The 21,473-nt window shown below is 33.8% G+C and overlaps 1 protein-coding gene and 1 long non-coding RNA gene across 4 annotated transcripts in view; one reads left to right on the top strand and one right to left on the bottom strand.

The window, feature by feature from the left end:
- The window catches only part of LOC111504365 (prestin), a 55,450-nt gene extending 34,146 nt beyond the window's left edge, over positions 1–21,304 (bottom strand). The window contains exon 1 of one of the 3 annotated variants that reach the window (XM_074172664.1): positions 21,038–21,304. Coding sequence is in view for 2 of the 3 variants with exons in the window: in XM_074172661.1 (XP_074028762.1) it covers positions 16,644–16,687 (44 nt within the window). In the remaining variant the exon portion in view is untranslated. Of the gene's footprint in view, positions 1–13,002; positions 13,032–16,643; positions 16,897–21,037 lie in introns of those variants that run through there. The other 2 variants (XM_074172661.1, XM_074172662.1) reach the window with 2 other exon arrangements.
- LOC111504366 (uncharacterized) lies at positions 16,961–21,043 on the top strand. Its single transcript, XR_012464868.1, has 3 exons — positions 16,961–17,094; positions 18,103–18,325; positions 18,451–21,043. It is a non-coding gene; the product is annotated as an uncharacterized lncRNA (long non-coding RNA).
- Positions 21,305–21,473: the final 169 nt, after the last annotated feature.

The following is a 21,473-nucleotide window of genomic DNA, read 5'->3' as shown; positions in this document are numbered from 1 at the left end:
AATTAGTGGTGACATACTAAATAAATACAAAATTGAAAATGTAATTTACAGGACAATAGGAAAAGGAAAAACAGTTGATCAGAATATTGGATAATATAAAAAACACATTTGAATAGTTAAAAACTAGCTATAAGTAATATAAATGTTTGACAATAAACTAAAAATATCTGCACAAATGTAATAATTCCAATAGCAGCTGGACCGCTACTCCAGAACAGTGTGTGCACAATTCATAACAGATTATCTATCAACGTACCATATTCAAATTTAAATTGGACTGAAGAACAATAAGGAGCTTTCAAAATTTAAGAACCTATGCTAAATACATATACTCGTGTGTGTAAGACTAGTTAGACTCAGCTCGATGATCAGCTCTGAGAAGGCAATTTGGTTTTTCGATTGTGGAGTGGAAATTATTAAAATCATGAAAACTCAAACGAATTTAAATTTTTTTGTATGTATATTATGGATCTCAAGTGTAGTTTTATAGTCCGGTCAAATTAGACCAAAAATAAGAGTAAAGCTACCTTAATTTCCACCAAGCTGAAAATCAGTAAGATTGTTTGAAATGTGATTAAAAAAAAATTAAAACTTCACCATCTTTCCCCTGTATGGAAAAAAATTATTTAGGGTCAAAGGTCAAAAAAATTAGTTTTTCGCGATTTTCAGCAAAACGGTAAGTTTCATCATAAAAATACTACAGACAAAAATTGTTGATCACAAAATTATCTACAAAAAATGTATCAATACTTTTTTCTTACGAGCTACCGTTTTTGAGCTATAACGATTCAAAAAGTTGTAAAAGTTGTAATCGTCATAATATGCATGAGTACGCCACGTATACATCTCTATAGTTGTAATATATGTTAAAATATTTTTCTATCGGTCATTGTAACTTACACTTATAATATGAAATATACATATATTATACTATACTATACTATATTATAACTATAAGAATATCAGGTAAAATGAAACCCAGTCCCTTAATTTATACGTACAGTATGTACGTCGACATTTTGGTTCCAGAGTTACTGTCGTATTTGATGGCTATAATGATTGCACGAGAAATACCAAAGCTGCAGAACAACGTCGTCGAACTTTAGCAACATCTACATCAATTGATATTTTATTTGATGACAATATGACAATTCCAACCAGTCAACAACTGTTGCTGGTGAAGATGTAGACTTACTCGCATTACTCACTGCTCCAACTCCAACTGAAAAAACTATTTTTTTCTGAAAACCAGGAAAAGCTCAACATCAATCAGAAATATATTCATCAAAAAGTGTATCTACTTTTACAAAGTGTCAAAATCATATACTTTTTTACATGCAATAACTGGCTATGATACGACATCTGCATTTTACAGGAGGGGTAAAATAACAGTTTTCAAAACGTTGAAAAACAAAATTTAGTTCAATGTTATTAATGCAGTTTACATGTACTCTGGATAAAGATGAAGAAAAACAAGAAGAACAAGACGAACAAGAGAAAAAAGATCCATAAGAAGAAAAAAAAGAAGAATTTGAAAGTTACGACTCGGACGATTAAATTTCACAAATTTTTTCAACTTAAATTGCTTTTATCTTTTGAATATCTGCTAATATCCATTATTTCACGCGCTAAGTACACTACCTCATAGGTGGCGTGGAAACGTGTGCATATTATGTAGATTACAACTGTTACAACTTTTTGAATCGTTATATCTCCAAAAAGGGTGGCTTGTAGGAAAAAAAGTATTGAAACATTTTTTGTAGATAATTTTATGATCTACAATTTTTATCTGAGTATTTTCATGATAAAATTCGCCGTTTTGCTGAAAATCGCGAAATACTCATTTTTTTGACCTATGACCTTGAATAAAATTTTTTCCATACAGGGGAAAGATGGGGAACTTTCAAATTCCATTTTTAATCATATTTTAAACAATCATACTGATTTTCAGCTTGGTGGGAATTTAGGTAGCTTCGAATGTATAAATTGACCGGACTAGTAGTTATCAATCACTTCTCGTGTGATATTGATGACTTTTGAAGGTCATTCAAACCTTTGCGGCGTTTTCAAATTATTCTATAATCATTAACGATAACAAAAAATAATTAAATCTCTTTTTGCCGTATCTTTCGGATTACGTATTGATTGAATTGCTTTCATGATTATCGATTTATTGGATTTGTCTCCGCCCAGGATAACAAAATAACTATTAAAACATCTGAAAATCTAATATATAAAACAAAGTAGTGAAATCCTGTTAATTAAACAATTTATAACTGACGGACAAACGGCTGGACTGTTCATGACTTTTAATTTATCGGATTTTTCTCCGCAAGGAATATAACGATAACTATTGTTTAGCGTAGAAGTAGAAAGCCAAAACCTTTTTCCCCAAAAACTAATCTCTCCTAAAAATACACCCTTTTCAATTTAAACCCTTAAAACATTTAAATGATTAGGAAAAAACTGAATGATTGAACAAATTGCCGAAACACGTCTACACGTGTTTAAATAACGGTTTGGTGTTGGAAAAAAACTCCAGTAATACGAGGTATGTTCAGAAAATAACGGGAATTCTCGTTTTTTAAGGAAATATTTATTCATCCGTCCACATTTATATCGTCTTCTTCAAAATACTCTCTGTTGGATATTATCCATTTGTACCAAAGCGTCTTCAAATCTTTGAAACACGTCACAAACCTAATTTTTGGGATAGACTTTAGCTCTTTCAAAGATGTCATCTATGATTGTAAAACGACAGCTCCTTAAGGTTATCTTCATTTTTGTGAATAGGAAAAAGTCATACGAAGCCATGTCTGGTGAATATGGAGTCTGTAAACATCTTTGTAGTATTTTTGGCCAAAAATTCAGAACAAACAATGAAAAATTTCATAGCATGAGCCAATCGATATGCCAACATAATCAGCAACTTCTTCGATTGTGATTCGGCAATCAAGGCCGCAGGGGGGGTCAAGGGGGATTGATCCCCCCCCGAACAATGTGAGGATTTGGTGAGGATTACCAAATAAGGGCGCGAAAATGTGAGGATTACTAACATCGATTATGAAACATCATCAAAGGCTAATTCTTTTCTGAGATCAGTCATTTCAAGTGATTTTGTTATAAACTTATGTTGCTTAGGAATGTTGTTCCCATACACACTGACACTATGCAAAATACTTCACTCTTCCATTTGCGATTCGACAGCAGCTTTACAACATGTCGATTTAATCATTGAAGATGTTCGCCAAAATTTCGATTCAAAATTTGCCAAACTTTTCCAGAATGCACAGAATTTGCTCTGTACTGTAAACGAAGAAATTAAAATTCCGCGAATAACGTCACACCAAGAGCATAGGGCAAACTACAACACAAAAGATCCTGAAACTTATTTTTCCGCCTACCTCTATCCAAAGTATACATTTCCTGGCCTCATTGTAGGGAGCAAAGTCGTACTTTTCCTCACTAGGGAGGAAAAGTAAAAGTGACGTCATGGTATATAATCAATGAAATAATTTATACGACATTGACAACCTAAACTATATTCTATTATATAAATATAAAGTTTACCGTTTATTTATAGAACAACCTGTACTTTGCAATATGGCATAAATTAGTAGGTATTTTAATTTAACGATTTTTTCATTGATAATTTGTAAGATTCATAGATCCATCCGGTTTTCGAATTTATGACAAACTTTATAACATGCTATGGTCGTTTGACAGTTTCAAAGTGTGATTCACCATAGGTATATCTGTAAAATATTAAGAATATTTTAAAAATGAGTGATTCAAGCGATTTTGAAGATATAAATAATACACCACCGGATATTTTGGAACAAGTTAATGTAACGGTACAATCTTTATTGCCCCAAAAATCTAAAGATAAATACGAAAAACAATATTTACATTTCAAGCGATGGGCCGAAGAAAAGCATATTTGTATTTACTAAGAAAATGTTATGTTGGGATATTTTTCGATATTAGCAAATACACTAAAAGCATCTACATTGTGGTACAAGTATTCGATGCTACGTACCATGCTTCAAATAAAAGAAAATATGGATATCAAATACCCAAAATCAATTGCTTTCTTGAAAAGGCAAAACCAAGGATATAAACCTAATAAGGCAAAAACCTTCTCAAGAGAGGAACTAAATAAATTTTTATTAGAAGCCCCCGATAATTATTATTCATTAATGAAGGTAAGATATTTTCGAGAAATAACTATATTTAAAAAATAAAAGTTGAATATTATAATAGAGCTAAAGCTTTATGCTATGTTTATGATTCCGCAAAAGTAGTCTATTAGACTCAGTAGCGCAGTGAGTTGGTGCACCGCTCATTATTCATGACGGCCTTGTCGTTTTTGGTTCGAATTCCAGCGTAGACAGTTTTTTTTCTTTTTTTTAAATTATTTTTCTTTGTTTTGTAGGTTCTCCTCATTTTCGGAATTTCAGGAGCATGCAGGTGTGACGAGCTCCTTAAAATGGCCACTACAGATATTGAAGATAAAGGTTCAATATTAATAGTAAATATACCAAATTCTAAAACAAATATTCAGAGAACGTTTGTAATCAATGCTTCACTGGGGAATGGCCCTAATTATATTGATATTTATAGAAAATATATATCGTTACGCCTTAAAATAGATCAGACACGTTTATTTGTCTGCTATAGAGCAGGAAAATGTATCAACCAAATGGTTGGGAAAAATACTATAGCTAAAATTCCTACAAAAATTGCAGAATTTTAAAAACTGCCTAATGCCATAAATTATACCGGGCATAGTTTCAGAAGAACCTCGGCAAGTTTACTTGCAAATTCTGGAGGAGACATTCTTACTTTAAAGCAACACGGAGGTTGGAACTCTACAAATATCGCTGAAGGATATGTGCAGCAATCTCTTGCAAAAAAGCAAAAAATTTAGAACCTAATTATGAGAGTCACTAAAGTTGATGAAACTGATTGTAATCAGCCAAGTACGAGTATTTCCGAGGGATACCAGCTGTATAATAATATAGTTAGTGAAAATATCATGAAAACTGCGTTGGATCCAGCTCTCAGTTCTAGTGGTATTCAAATAACCACTGCTCAAAACTGCACGTTTAACATCACTATAAATAATTACTCTACCAGAAATTAAAAATATGTAGGATGCAAGCATGAAAATACCGTCCCTATGAGTTATACTGTACCTACTTCTGAGTTTTAGTTCTTTAATAAATTTTGTTTGTAAGTTTCATAAATAAATTATTTTTTGGTAGTTTCATAAATAAATTATTTAAAAATTTGAGGGAGGCGGAAAAATCATATGTATAACATGGGGGTAAAGTGAATTTTCCTCCCTTGAATGATTACTGCCCTCCGCTACGCGTCGGGCAGTAAACTTCATTCTCGGGAGGAAAAGTAACACTTTCCTCCCTTGTTATACAAATAGCTATTAGAATTACTATAATGATTCCACTTTTGGATGATTTCATTGATCACCTTCAGTCGAGATTCCAAAATCATAAAGCCACATTATCATCTCTCAACATTTTAATTCTTTCTGTGTGTTGCAAAGAACAAATCAATAGTAAATATCAAGAAAATTCCTTTGAACTCTATAAAAAATATTCAGAAAGAGTCTTTGTGAAAGCTGAATTAGACATGTGCGGATAAAATGGCTGGAAGAATCTGAACTAGATCGACCAACATGTGCAATAGAAGCTCTTGGAGAATGCAACCAGTCCTTATTTTTCAAACATTCGCAAACTTTTGAAGATCTTGGCGACACTGCATGTTTGCACATGTACCCCTGAGAAGACTTTCTCTCCTCTTAAACGCGTCAAAACTTATTTAAGAAACTCCACAAGCCAGGAACGACTAAACGGTTTGGCGTTAATGTCAATACATCGTAGAATTGACATCGACACCGGGGAGGTGATTGATTTGTTCGCTGCAAAGAAAGCTAGAAAACCAAATTTGATTTTGTGAAAAGATGTTAATATTTATGTAATGGTTTTCTAATAAATATATATGATAAAATAACACGTTTTTCACTGTTCCACGAAATCAAACCCCCCCCCCCCCAAAATTGTTTTCTGGCTACAGCCTTGTCGGCAATCATTAATAACCATTTCTTTCAATTTTTTCACGGTTTCATTAGTTATTGATGTGCTGGGACGTCAATCGTCTTCAACATCTTGATGGTCATCTTGGAAACGTGTACCATTCACAAACTCTTGTTTCACTCATGGTAGACTCACGAAAGGCCTTTGTAAACATTTCACACAGTATGTTACAATGTATGTTACACTTCATTTAAGTTTTACGCAAAATGTGATACAGTTGCTTCAATTTAATTGTTCAACTAACGAAAATCGTCCTGCTCTTAAAACATGTATAACTTCAGCGGCTGCCATGGACAAAGTAAACAACGAATACTGCTGAAAATTGTATCATACTTTAGGGGCATGTTTACCAACATAATAATAAATGTTTGACAATCGGAATATCCAAACCCGTGACATTAAAAAATAACCGTTATTTTCTGAACATACCTCGTATGTATTCCTAAAAGTAACGAGCATATTACTCTATTATATAAAGTAATTACTTATCTAATCAGCAGTTTCGCTGTTATAGAATGCAATATACAGAACAATTTGCAAATCATCAAATCAAAAAATAATTACCTAATATCAATTTTCGTGTGTTACTTAATATTTTGAAACTGAAAATGTGTTGCCGTTATTTCATTTCAATCAAGACCAACAACTTTCAATATTAACTATCGAGAGTGACCGTTAACTCATTCTTCATTTTGTTATCAAAACTACTCTCATTAAAAAATATAAGTTTCCAATTACTGCCTTACAGGAAACGGGTTTTTACTTTTTGGAAGATTCCTCACGTGCAGCCTATTACCAAAAAAGGCAAGAAAAATCTTCCAAATAACTATAGACCAGACGCTTTGCTATCAGTGATATCAAAAATCATAGAGAAAGCCGTAAACCTCCATATCCTATAATATTTCGAAGGTTTCAACATTTTGAGCGATCATCAATATGGCTTTCTGAAACAAAGATGAACAGCGACCTTCTATCGTATGTCACCCATACCGCAATTGAGAAACATGGAGAGTCAAGAGCTGTTGCGCTTGATATTTCAGAGTCCTTTGACCGTCTGTGGCATGAGATTATGCTCGCCAATCTTCGACGCTGTGGCTGGTCGGATTATTTCTGTGTATGGCTCTCCAGCTTCCTGAAAGAACGTTCCCTGCAAATGACCGTCGATGGATATCTCTCGAATACTTTCACCATCAATGGTGGTGTTCCCCAGGGATCCATATTGTCTCCAACTCTCTTTTTATTGTATATCAACGTCTTATTGGAAAAAAAACAAAATCCAATATATTGGTTTGCTGACAACAGCACACTTGTCTCGTCATTACATTTGGATTCCAGGACATCCACTGCGGATGCACATCTTCACTGGCAGCAGGACGCTGCATATCTCAATGAGGATCTAGAGGTAATTTCGAATTGGGGTGAAAGTAACCCAGGTTCAATTCAATGCTACAAAAACCCAGGCATCGATTTTCTCCAAAAAGATAAATGTCTTCGAACCGGATATAATAATGTCAGGACAGACAATTCCGCTTAAAATGGACACCAATATGTTTTGGCACAATCATGCAGCTGGAATTGCAAAAGCTACTTCTCAAAAGCTCGAACACTGTTCCGAACCAGAAAACTGTACACACCTCAGAAACTTTTGATGCTTTATTTAGCACAAATCAGACCTTCTTTGGAGTATTGTTCGCCTGTAGGACAGTAGTCTGGTGGGTTGATGTGGGTTATTTACTCCACTCACACGTTAAAAGGTAAGACCTCATTAGTCCTTAGCTCGCACAAGTTTCGACTTTTGAGAGTTGTCGTTCGTAGGGGAGCGACAGCTGGTTAACGGTTTCCCAAAGGGGAAAATAGGGGTTCAAAGATTGTATTGAATTTCGCCAGTTTTGAAGTTGGAAACCTGAAGTTTTGGGATAATAAAAAAATATTTGTTTAAAATGGTCTGTGACGAAACTTAATGTAACAAATCAAATCCTATGCGAGCGAAGCCGCGGGCAACAACTAGTGTTATATACATATGAACCTTCCTCTTGGATCACTCCCCATCTATTGAATAAAACCGCACCAAAATCCGTTGCGTAATATAGTTTAAAGATCCAAGCATACATAGTCATAGGGGAGCCCAAGCGGGGATTTCGGGATTTACTAAAGCGCGACAGATGATTACACAGGGTAAGTACCTCGGTTAAGTACCTCCACCAAATATGAGCCTCATAAATGGCCGCACGTGAAGGATAAAGGATCAGGTTAGTAAAAAAAATTGATCATCAGAAATTCTCGAGAGCGTCAGATTAAGGTAGGGTGAGTTAATTACATGCTACAAAGTGTATATTCCAGTAATCTGACAATTTGAGAGACGTAATGAAAGAGAAGGGCAGCAAAGTTGTAAAAAAATAACGTCATTTCGACATTCTCGAGCGTAGCTATTTTTTTTATTTCGAAGGAAATAATTCAAGGATAACGAAAAATATATAATCTGACAATTTCCGTAAACCGAAATAACAAAAATTAGTCGATAAGGTTTAATGCGTGCAGCTGTGTGACACCTATATTTCCCTCTCCGCGTTTCTATTCCTCTTTCACTTTTTCTTTATATATTATTCTCTCACTCCGTCCCCACTCTGAATTCTGTTGCCATGACGCCATCACAGCTGTTCTCAGAGACTCGTTCGTGATGAAGATGATGAATATTTAATCAATTAAATACAAAAAATCAAATGTTTTTGAGCATATTTTTTTAATTATTTTCTTATAATGACAAGTATTTTTTTGCACATTATAATGATGGCCGCGAGTTTGAGTCAGATCGAAATCGTCTGATTATTGAATGGGAGCTTTTTTTGGTGCACTCAACACCACCTTAGAAAATCTGACGCACTCGATTAATTTTTTTTCTTTCCACCTCAAACCCTTATGTAAAACCACCCGCATCATTCAACCGATCAGATTAACATACGAACATGATTAAAAATACGTAGGACATTGATGCTATCAATACCTGACGCGCTCGAGTATGTCCATGCAACAGTATTTTTTTTATATATTTAAAAATCTATAGCCGCTTGCCCCACCGATGAAAAGGTATATATTATATAACATTTTTTCTTCTTATCATCTAAGCTTTGCAACCTAATATTTCTCTATGACGCTCGAGTAAATCCCCATTTTGCATCGTGGGCTCCCCTCCTATAGGAATAGACTGCGGGAAGCGACTTTGTTTCATACTATGTAATGGTACAACATTGAATGCTTCAAATGAGTACTACATTTTTTTACTTTTTTACCGAAAAGTCGGCGATGGCAAATGTCTATCTTTCAAGGATAACTCAATATATTCATTTTAATGTTTGCAATTGCCTTGGTTTTGTTTTACGCAATGAATCACTTTGAAGATTAAGATCCCGTTTTTGTTTTGTGTTGTCTTTAGGTGGATAGTTATTCACATACCTATTTCAAAATTAAAATCGTCATCATTATTAGTTACAAGCTGATGTGACACAATATAATAAAAAAACACACACAAACATGGCATACGTATGTTATACTATACTGCCAAGCCCAAAATTTTAAATATGAAAATTTTAGTGACTATCATTTAAAATATTCAAATAGTGAAGATGAGAATTTGAAAACGGAAGTTTTCATCCGAACACATGAATTAATTTTTTAGATATAGTGAAAACTTATATCATTATTTCATTTATTACAATCAATAATGTTTGCCAGATTCCTTTTAATTTTTTTGTAGAATAGAAAAAAAGAATAAAAAAAGACTGATATTTGACAGGAGAAATTTAATCAAAATAATGTATTTCTTCGGTTTGTATCTTTAAGAAACGTCTATGCGTTCACATATTTCTTCAATATTTAGTAGTATTTTTCAATTAATTAGTTCACCATTTCATTATATTCCTCAATAACATTATCTAGAAACAGAATATAGACATACTCGTAAATTTTGTTCAAGTTCACTCAACACCCATAAAACTTTCAAATAAACGTGTAATTCCAATTGAACACTCACTTTTGAATTTTAGTTTTCATTATCGGTTGTTTTCAAAAATACTTGGATAATCTAATAATCATTTGCTGGTGGTTATCAAAACACTTTAACTTCAAGACTGATTTACAAGAAATCAATAAAGAACAAACTCAGTGCTTTGTAAAATGTTTTATAGAATATAAATCACTTCCTAACTTCCAAGGTTTCAATTCATCCTTTGATGACTGAATCAACCGTAACAGAGGATAACTACCAATGCTTCAATTAACTTTTTTCTTTCAATCATAACTTAATGGTACTTTGATAGACTGGGTCAGTAGAACAAAAACGTAGCAATTGAGATTTTAGCTATTTTTGTCAACGTAAAACAGTGCAGCACCAGTCGTGGAACGAAGAAGGAATCGATTCTGATAAAATGTTAATTCTGATTCAGTGGCTGATAATAACTGAATGCACTGAGTGGATTTCTAGTTTCTTGAATAACAATCAAATGACAACAATGATGAAACAACAGATGATTGTAAGAAACAATATAGAAATTGTGTCATAGCTATTTTCCGTTGCCTTTGATGTCCACCGGAATCGTAGACTTCGTAGTCATAAAAACCTACAGATTAGGCTTAGGTAAGTCAAACTCAGATGTTGAGGATAAGTACAAAGTGAAGACTAGCGTCTTCAGAAAGTTTCCTCTTCAGAAAGAAAAACAATACAATGGATACAGAAAGTTTAAAGTTCGCTTGTTGAGACTCATTTTGCGGGTTCTAAGATAGCTGAGAAGTGATATAGCTAAACTGTAAGCGAATATAAAGACCCTAACAGATTCAGTAAAAATCCAGACGGAACAATTTTGACTTCCAAATCGCCCAGAGAGAACGAAATATGAACCCATACAATAATGAAGATTATGTTCGAATATTCTAGCCTGGTTGGATAGAAGATGTGCCGATGTTGAATTCTGCCATTTTCTGGGTACGGTTAGTATATCTTGTACTGAGTAACCTTTCAATAAAAGCATGTATTTTTTTTGTTTCTTAACCGAAGTATGCGCTGGTTCCCGAAGGGGAACGAATAGTTCCAATAAATTCGGCACTTCTAGTTCCCCACAACGGATTCAATATCCCCGGAGCGTAGGGCAACACCGGTGTCTCGTCAATACCGTAAGAGTGCCGTAGATGGTAATATAGCACTCTTAGGGCCGCGTTATGTCGATGGATATAGGCCGAGACCGCATATGCTGGATATGCTGATAGCAAATGCATTAGGATCTCGGGCGCCTCGCGGCAGACCCTGCACCTTGTGTCAGGAACCTCTATACCCATCACGCGACTGCGGTAGACTAAGGTGTTGAAGACACCATCCTGGCCAGATATGATGAACCCCTCAGTTTCCGACTTCAGCCCACTCGACCTGAGAAAAGCGAACGTCAGGCGCTTTGATAAGCCAAGGTCTCCAATGTTATTTAAGAAGACCCCATGCATTGGCTTATCCTTGTGTTTCCGCAGAAGTAAGGTGATATCTGCGGCTTTTATCTGAGCTTTTTGCTGAACGGGTTCCAGCTCGGTGACAGAGTTGTGGTCAACTCGTTCAGTGTCGAAAACTATACCGAGTTCATCAGCTGCTCGATCAGCTGCCCTAAAGAGAAATGCTCTAATTCCTGCTCTCTCATGGTCACGGACCATGAAGAGAAGGGGATCCGAACTCCTGACGACTTTGCAGGCTGTATCTAGTACCATTCTGTCATGTAGACACTCCAAACTCAAAAGTTCACGACCTCCCTGTTGTCAGGGGAAGTACAACTGTAGAACGGACGATTTAGGATGCAAACTCGAGTTGATACAGATTATTATTTTCATTATTAAAAACGCTATCGTCTTCTGAAAATTCTGGAATCTCCACAAAAGTAAATCAAGAACCGACAAATCTGGAGTCCATCTCTTCCCTCAATCCAGTGCCGTGAAAACGGTTAGTCTAAATACTGACGAACAATACACTTGAACAATCTTCGACGTTTCTGCCACCTGTATCTCCTATAGTTTCCGATAGAGTCGAATAATAGCACAAATACTCTATTTGACTCAGTAGATTATGTAAATATTTTAAGATGTAATTAATATGTCTTCATAGGACTCAAATAAATTATTCTCTTCGATTCAATATTCACTGAATTTTCCAGGAAATAAAACAAAAAGTTTAATAAATTTTCTATTTTCAAAATCATAGGGAACCTCAAAGGGCCGTCGTTTTACAACATAGATGACAATTAAAAGCACATCGCTGAAAAATCCGAAGGTTATCCCAAAGATAGAATTTGAATTGTTTCGGGAATTGGAATAAACGCGTATAATATTTAATGGGATTACATCAATATAGACGAATGAATGAATATTTTTCAAACAACAGAAATTTCCGTTATTTTCTGAACATACCTCGTATGTTGCTATTTTTGAAGGAATGTAGTAGCTAGTTACTTGACTTGGAATATTATGGGGATTCACAGGGAATCCCTCACAGTCAACTTTATCGCGGTTTTACCTAATACCATATAATTCCTATCAACCTTGGCGTTCAAATTCAAATATTAGGTTTATTTTAGAATGTGAGTCATTATTATGAAGGATAAACACATACAGATTACCTACTTCTTTTATTTTGATCTAATAGGTAGTTAATTTAATTCCGTTTTCTTAATTCATCAAATATGTTAATTGATTAATGTTTTCATTAATTTTTCTTTCTTCATTCCGAATAACTATTTGACAGTAGCTTCAGTTGTAAAGAAGTTATGCAGTAAGCTGACTTGTGACAAGGTAAGTAATACAAATTTATCCTGAATTGTATACGAAATCATTTTTTCGGAGGAAAGTCTGTACTCTATCTTACCTCATACTACGCATTTTTCTCCTAACCTATCTAAAGGCATACTTAGCTCAGCTCAATATTGCTTCCCATAGACCTTTTCATCATAAGACGAGCACAAGCGTAGCTGTCATATTGAAATGGCGGTAATTCAAAACATTCGTACTGTTTTAATCAACAATGGCTGGGCAAGGAATACTATCTCTACAATCAAATAAATTATTGGAAAAAACCATTGAAGGTGCTCCACTTGTTTATAATTCAGTTGAGGCTCATAATTGTGAACAATTAAAAAGGTGGTTTAAACGTCATGGGTGTCCGCAAAAAGGAAAAAAAGTGAGCTGATTGAGAGGTTAAGTATCGCAGCATTTGTTTACTATCCAAAAACATATAAAAAAATAGTATTTACAATTTTATTCTTATTAATAATGTCAATTTATTTGATGTTACTGAAAATATATTTCAGTTGACAGTTACTTATGGAACTAATAAATAAATTATTAATAAGACAAATATGTAAATACTGAATTGAATATGTTTAGTAATTTTTATCAGAGGGAAATATTTAATACAACATAATATATATGAAATTTACGGTAAAAAATGCAATAAGGAATAATGTACGTATGTTGAAATTCCTGATACCTTAAAGGATCAGCGTTTTGTTCAGTTGGACCACTTTCTCCAATGAAATGTAGTGAGCAAATATAAGTATTCTTGGTAACATCATCAATAGATTTAAAGCCTCGGTCACTTCTGCCACATTTTTTCACCTTTCACATTTCGCGTATTTTGCACATGCTTTAATATGTAATTTGCTTGATGATGTGATTATTTTTTTTGCGATATTCAAGACAAGGCTTTGGAAAATTTATAAAATAGTTTTATAGTTTAATAGTTGAATGGTTTTGAATGATTTGTATCCTGTATCACTTTTACATACTCCATAACAATACCGTTTGTTATTCCTTTTCGTACAGATAACATAATCATAATAGAGTATAAAAATTTTTTTTCTGATTATTTTGACTTACTACTTTATTTTTTTTTAACTTTTTTTACAATTAATAAACTTCAAGTTATATTTTAATCTTCAAAACATGAGTTGCGGGCTCTTTAACATGGTTGTTTACAAAAAACAGTACGAAAAAGATGGCTGATATTAAAGCATGCGCACAAAAAAATTGTGATGAAAACGCCTATTCATTTAGCATGCCTCGGGGGATTCTAATCGGTGATGAATTATTATGAAAACAATGTGGTGACCTCAAGAATGAATTTGTACATGACAATATTTGAAATTTGATAAAATCCCAGTCACAAAGCCATAAGCAAAAAAGCAATAAGAAAAAAAAATAAAATCATTATTACTTTGTTTCAACAATTGTGAAAATTACTGAAATCTTGGTAGCGCCAATATGTTACTTCCATTGTTTTTTTCAATTCCTTATTATTCAAAGCCCGTTGCTTGTTCCAGTAGCTGATCAGCTGCAGCGTAATAATTGATGAATCAAATTAATTAACTGTTTGCAGAATATAATGAATTATAGTGAACGTACAAAATTGGACGTTTAACAGAACTATTAACGTTTATTGTTAATTTACAGTAATATTCTTGAACCCATACCATTCTCTGTAGTACGACAACTGTTTTAAAGCAGTCTCTCCTTATCAGATTGAATAGAACTGGCCGATACTTGATGAAAATCTATATTAAAACTCATTAATACAATTTATTGTATGATTTTCACTATAAAATGTTTTACAAAAACCAAGACACGTGTTTCGTTATACAATAGCTTTCTCAAGCGTAGGATTATTAGTTATTTTGACATTGCTGGTGATTCAAGTAGATACAAGAATGATATATGATGTTTATTGACCTTGTCCATTCATACCCTAGGTGACGGAGTAAAGATCAATGTCGACGCTGACTCTGCTGAATCAACACGTAATACGCCGTTCTTTAACCGATACAGATATAGTTTATTTCTTGTGTAATAACTACTATTCATAAAATTCTGGTAAATAAAATTTCTAAGAAATTTTCGGAATTTTTCGAGGCATCCGATACGTTTTGCAGAGCTACTCTCTAACAATCATAGAGGCTATCGAAATTGAAAAACAACCTAGTAGAATGAAGAAGTTAACCGCACAACCTCAAAAGCAAAACTTAGCACATGATAATTCAGGTACAATAGCAAAGGCAGGTGGGACATCACAGGTAATCGGGTCAACAAAGGTAATTGGGCTAGCACAGGTAATCGGGTCAACACGGGTAGTGGGGAGGCAACCCAAGTAAATGGTAGCATCCGCCCCTATAAATCAAGGGACAGAGTTCGAGTGAATCAGTCTTAACCGATCGCGAAAGAATAGCACCTAAAGGCTGACTTTCGACCAAAAGAGGTCAGATCGTCAGATGTCAATCTTGCTGGAGTGCCCATTAGTAAGTTGACGACTGCTCGGAGAGCGGGGGTGGATGGAGTGGGTAGTAGGTTCTCCTCGCTTACTAGCTGGGGGGGGGGGAAGCTTCTACTTCAGGGCACTCTACCCAAGAGGGGGCAGGAGAGGGAGTGAATCAGTCTAGTTCTAAACTCCAGATGTCACCAGAAGATGGCAAATGAGACTTTGCCAAAACGTTGTGGATATAATCCTTGAGAATCATAAAACGAAAACGGAGTGAAACCCGGGGTTATAAATGTATATATTCATAACTTATATACAGTTTCCTGTCAAAAAACTATTGAATTCAGGGCCTTCCATTAATAATAATAAATAATAATAATAATTGTATTGCACAAAGGAAATCTTTACAACATAGAAGTATCATAAGCTAACCTAAATAATGTACAACAAAGTGGTGAAAACTGTGAGAAATCAAATTCTTGTATGGGTTGAAAACGTACAGGGTAATAAGTATAAATCGTAAATATAATACAAAGGCATTAATCCAAATATCTAGAAGTGATGCATAAAAATAAATTATAAAATACAAGAAAAACGTACACTTGAGGTAAAAATGAAAAATATAACTAGTGTTTTAGAGAGTGATTTTCACATATTAACACATGCATGGACAAAGCAATATACCTCAGAAAATATATATCATAGAATTTGTTTATAATCAGAAGAGACTTTACTGTTGACCGAAGTACTAGGTCATGAAAGGGTTTTCGATTCATAGATGTATATCAACCCACGAGGTCGATTTGATATAACTTCATTCAATTTTTTTGAATTGTTCGATATTATTAATTTCTGTGAATTAAAAAATGTAGTTTTTTTATCACAAACGCGATTTGATTATTCCACTTGAGGTGACTGTCAATAATCACAGCTAGATATTTGAATTCAAACGTAGATTCTGATGAAAAATCATCAGAAATTTTTAAAGTAATGAAGGACGGCAAAGTGTATTTATTATTAAAAACAAAACATTTCACTTAAATAGTCAAAAAAAAATCTGGAATTAGCAGCTATCATGAAAAACTCAAAAACAACTGCAGTACTATTATTTCTCAGTGTACAATCATTCAGATTCACCACGAACATCGAACTTGTACCTACTTGGATTGAATTGCTAACCAGAGGACAAGTTGACAAAAAGGTTAAATAAACTGTTCAAACGGTTCAAGGCGATTACATAATAATTGAAAGAAACGTACCCGTTCATATCGTATTCCAATCTTTCTTTTTCACTATGAGCCATGTTGTCCAACTTCAAAAAACTACCGAACTACCGAGATCGAACCCCACTAAATCCTAATACTTTGATCCATCCACGAGTCGATCGACAAAAAAATAATAATGACCCTAATTTCTGATTACGTACGTTATTATTTTGTTTACATATCTTTGAACCGATTTATATGTTCGAGATGTGATGACTCTCAAACGCTTTGATATAAGCAAGTAATATACGTACACCTTGTAGGGTGTTAATTAGATTGTGATTTGCCGAAAGGTGATTGCGGCTTTTTATATACGTAAACCCGCCTTATCGCATGAGATATTGTTACTCGTAATCGATATCAAAGTAATTTATTCGCACTTTAATTGTTTATCAACTGATTTTGTACTGACGATTGAAGCACTGAAGACCACTTACCTGGGCAGGTAAGTATATCGTATTAGAAATGGTTTTCCCAGTAATTATTATACTGACCAACTTCTTAAAAGAAAATAACGGGTCGAAAGACAAGAACACTCTCAACGAATGGTATATCGGGTTTCTAGAATACAGTACTGTTTAAAAGAAATACATGTTTTGTAGCGTTTTGTAGTTTTCATGAAAAAATATAGTTTTTCATAAACCACAAAAGGAATATTCAAAATCTGGATTTTTTTATTACAGTACAAACCGTCACTGGGTGCTTACAGTGGGCGGTGCAAAGGGCCTCGTGCCTTAAAGCCGAACATAAATTTGAAAAACTATTGAAAATCCAAAAGTACACGCCATGAGTTTTTTCATTATCAATACATTAGAAAATTCTCAACTTGAAAATATTCCACTTTTCGGCACATACAAGCATATGAATGAAAAATTCATATTTTTTTTTTGATAAACTTCATTGTATCATAAAATTGAATAATTGAAATATTCTCATATTCGTCGATTCTGATCAGTCGTTTTTATTTAGTCTGGAACATTACTTGACGTTAGTCTGCTATCACGGGGAATCCCCAGTCAGAGACCCCTTAAACGAAAGCCAATCAAAGTATGGCATGCAGACGAATGTGAGCATAAATAATAGTATTACATAGTTTCAAAACGATAACATATATTTAATAAGTAGAAATTCAAAATATATTGTGAACAAAAATAATAACACCTGTGTTTATTATATTAATCAATCATACTTGCACTCACATTTATTTTAGTTTCTTTTACAAAACAATACATGATTAAAAATTATGTATATTATTTGTTTCATATCTTCAATTTGTTGCGCTAGACTCCACCTTCTTTTTTTCACTATGCGTATTATATTATATTAAACATTTATTACATTTGTTTTGAAAAGTTATCAATAATTTCAAGAAAGGAAACCAGTCAAATGTCCAATGTTTATTTATTAGTGAAATACTGAAAAATCTGTTTGAAATCTGTTTTCCGTTAATCAGCTGTCGCCCCCATACGAACGACAACTCTCAGAAGTTGAGAATAAGGAGCTAAGGACTAACGAAGTCTTACCTTTTAACGTGTGATTCCTAACACGGTTGCAGAATCATCCCAGCATCAACCAGAAAAATTCTCTCGAGAAAAATATCTGGTCGGGGCAGGAATCGAACCCACGGTCCTCCTAGTGAGTCGGGCGTACTACCGCCGCGGCCAATTCCACAACAGGTAATATGTATTATAATCATCCAGTCTTTAATGAAACGAATTAGTCCACTTCTTAAGGTAATTATACTCAAGGAAAGAAACAAGTACCTACCTACCTACAAATGTTATTTTAACTTATTTTACAGGTTACGGATACAATATTGGTGCATTCTTCATAATTTATCAATCATGTCAGGCTAGGCACTAATACAGATTGACTTAAAAGGGAGAAAATGGGAATTTGATTCAGCAAAAAGAAAAAAAATTCTTCGATTGAAGGAAAGTGAGAAAATAGCCACTGTGTCAGTGACTTTGACTAGGGTTTTAATGCGGCGACCAAGACATTGTGTTTTTTTTATCAATTTTGAGTCGGGTTTTTTAATTTTTTATTTCGTTGTTTAATGTTTCAAAAAAGTACCTACATAAGTAAAAATTTTTGTGAAATGTTTCCGTATGAATTAAAAATTGTTTAATTTCAAGTGTTTTTTCATTTTATAAACCCTTCTTCATGCACCATCAACGGGCCTCGCAAAATGCACCTTGCCCCCACATTAAATTCAGGTCTTGCGCTGCCACTGTATGGGGATGCTTGTTTTTTGACTTTCCGTGCGCCCAGTTTGGGTATCAATAAATCATAATTGAAATAAGAGTTGAATTCACGCTGCGACAAAAACTCAAGGTGTGAGTCTTAATGATTTTCTTTGGCAAGGTCCTGACTATGTTCCTTCTTTTGACAGGTAGTGTTGAAAAATGAAATCAATGACACCTTTTTAACAAGGTATTTCGTTTGAACCCTAATCCCATTCAAGATTTAAGGGTTGTATCGCACCATGCCAAGAGGGTGTAAGTGATGATAAGATTAAAAGTTTGCTTGAAAGAAAAAAATTAACGATAGACGGATTCGAACGATATTTTTCTAACGTCAATTATAAGAGTTTCGTTTATATTGGCTCACCCTGTTTATATATTAGTTTATAGCATTGAGAGATTGAGGTCTTCTATAAACATTCTGCCGAGAAGTGTTCGACTGACGTAACTCTCGATTTCAAGGGTACGTTTGGTTCCCTTTCAAAGATTTCAAATTATACTCTTTCAAACAATATTTTATTGAAAAAACGGCGTTCTGGAATACTCCCCAAATATACAGTGATGTATGTTGGACCTATGTACGCTTTCAATTCTTGCCCAAATATAAATTCTTATCACATATTCCAAGGGAAATTTTTGTTTCAAAATATGTTAAAATATTGCTTCAGGCAGAGTATGACACAGATTGTTCAAAAAAAATAGTACCTCCCTATTATCGATAAATTTACATTTGGGTTACGTCACGTCAGTTGCGTCATCAATTTGTGCATCCGAGAAACTCAGTAAACTAACGAAAACGAAACGACGTGGCTACTGATCCGACGTCCGGCTACTACTATTAGTGCAGTAGTAGTAGTAGTACAGTAGTGCCGTAGCACTAATAGTAATAACCCCATATTACGATTTTGGACATTCGTCAGCATTTTATTAATTATTCTATAAAAACATATTTTATATTCCATTTTTTAACTTCGGTACCTCACAATTTGAATATTTCAGTATGTGGAATATTACACATAACTATATTGACAATTTCCAATTTGGAGTCAAGATTTATAATTACGATGGAAAATAGATTTATTCCGAACTAAGAAACAATGACAGTGTCAAATCGAATATTTGTGGTAAAAAAGAATTTAGGTAAACCGTAGAAACTTTCCTTCAATAAAGAATAATTAATAGTAATGCGCCATCACTTAGTTTCAAAAAATATAAATCGTGGCTGTACTGTATCAATGACTATATTCGAATAAAACAAAACAATCTTCAAATCTTAGCTGTCTTTTATTTGAAAACATAGCACTCTAGAGAATTGGCGTCAATGAATATACTCGTCAAAAGGATAGCTCACTTTTTCTGAATACAATGATTTTAATGATACTTTTTTATTAATATGTGTGATTGATGACTTGTTTATTTTGTGATAGTTTATAATAACTTAAATGAAGTGAATAAAAACACTTAATTTTATTTATACAACTGGTTTCGGGATTAACCCCGTTAGTTTTATACTTGATAATTGATGGTTGAGTGGAAGAATAGCACTAGAGCATGAATACTTATATTATATTAATTCCAAATTCATCAATAATTTCGAAAAACTCATCAGCTTCCTGTTCTTCATTTGTGTTGATATCAGTTATTCATTTTTTCCCTAAAGAATACCCTACGGAGATTTCTCACCTAAAGAAAGCTCTGCTTCTCTCTCTCTCTAAAGCCGTTGCTTCTCATTCGAGCTCATTTTGCCAGGCTCATGATATATGTGTACGATCAAATTCCATTTAATTATAAGTATATATGAGCAAGAGAATGAAGAGGTTTCATTTTTAGACTGAAGAAATAAAAAAAATCCGAAACGACTTCTACTTATAAACTAAAATTGATAAGGAATATTACGTTCACGGAGCCTCAGTAAGAGACACCACCCGTAGTTGTGTTAATAACCACAACCTTCAAGTTTATTTTCTGTTCATGATTCTGATCCCAAAATTTTGGAAGTAGAGAAGAAAACCTTTCACTACTTTGAAGACTTGTTTCAAAATAAAATTTTTTGTGACATATATGTGAACTATAGGCGGAGGATTTTTATTGCTTCCGTTTCTCAAAAATACTTATTCTATAAATATTGAGTTGAATGAAACTCACCTGATGATTTGCGTAAATACTCACAGGAAGAGGGACATCAGTTTCTGTGTGCATTTCTATTTTGAAAACTATCCCTGATCTCTGATATTTAAAATTCTATTAACCGTTTCATCGAAATTAACGTCCTGGTTAATTCAGAGATAAAAATCGAATAAACGATTTCTTGACTGGCTTTTTGTCACCCTTGGGTAAAATAATATGAAGTATTTCAAAAAGTATACATTGGAAAAATGAAAATTTGAGCAATCAAAGGATGAGGTGGCATCTAGTAGCGAAACTGGATACTACTTGTCGGCTTTTGCTATCATCAGCGGTTGACGTAAAACTGACAGGAATTTTTGAAGCGGTTATTTTTCTAGTACAATTAGCATGTACAACAGTATGTTATTTAAAATAATCATTATCAAGCCAACCAGCTATTCTCAGTGTTCAATTT

Source organism: Leptinotarsa decemlineata, unplaced genomic scaffold, assembly GCF_025532065.1.
Source record: "Leptinotarsa decemlineata unplaced genomic scaffold, Ldec_3_MD MMD2_tig00000133_RagTag_RagTag, whole genome shotgun sequence".
NCBI lineage: Eukaryota > Metazoa > Arthropoda > Insecta > Coleoptera > Chrysomelidae > Leptinotarsa > Leptinotarsa decemlineata.
The sequence above is the reverse complement of the archived record's forward strand: the minus strand, read 5'-3'. Positions and strand labels throughout refer to the sequence as shown.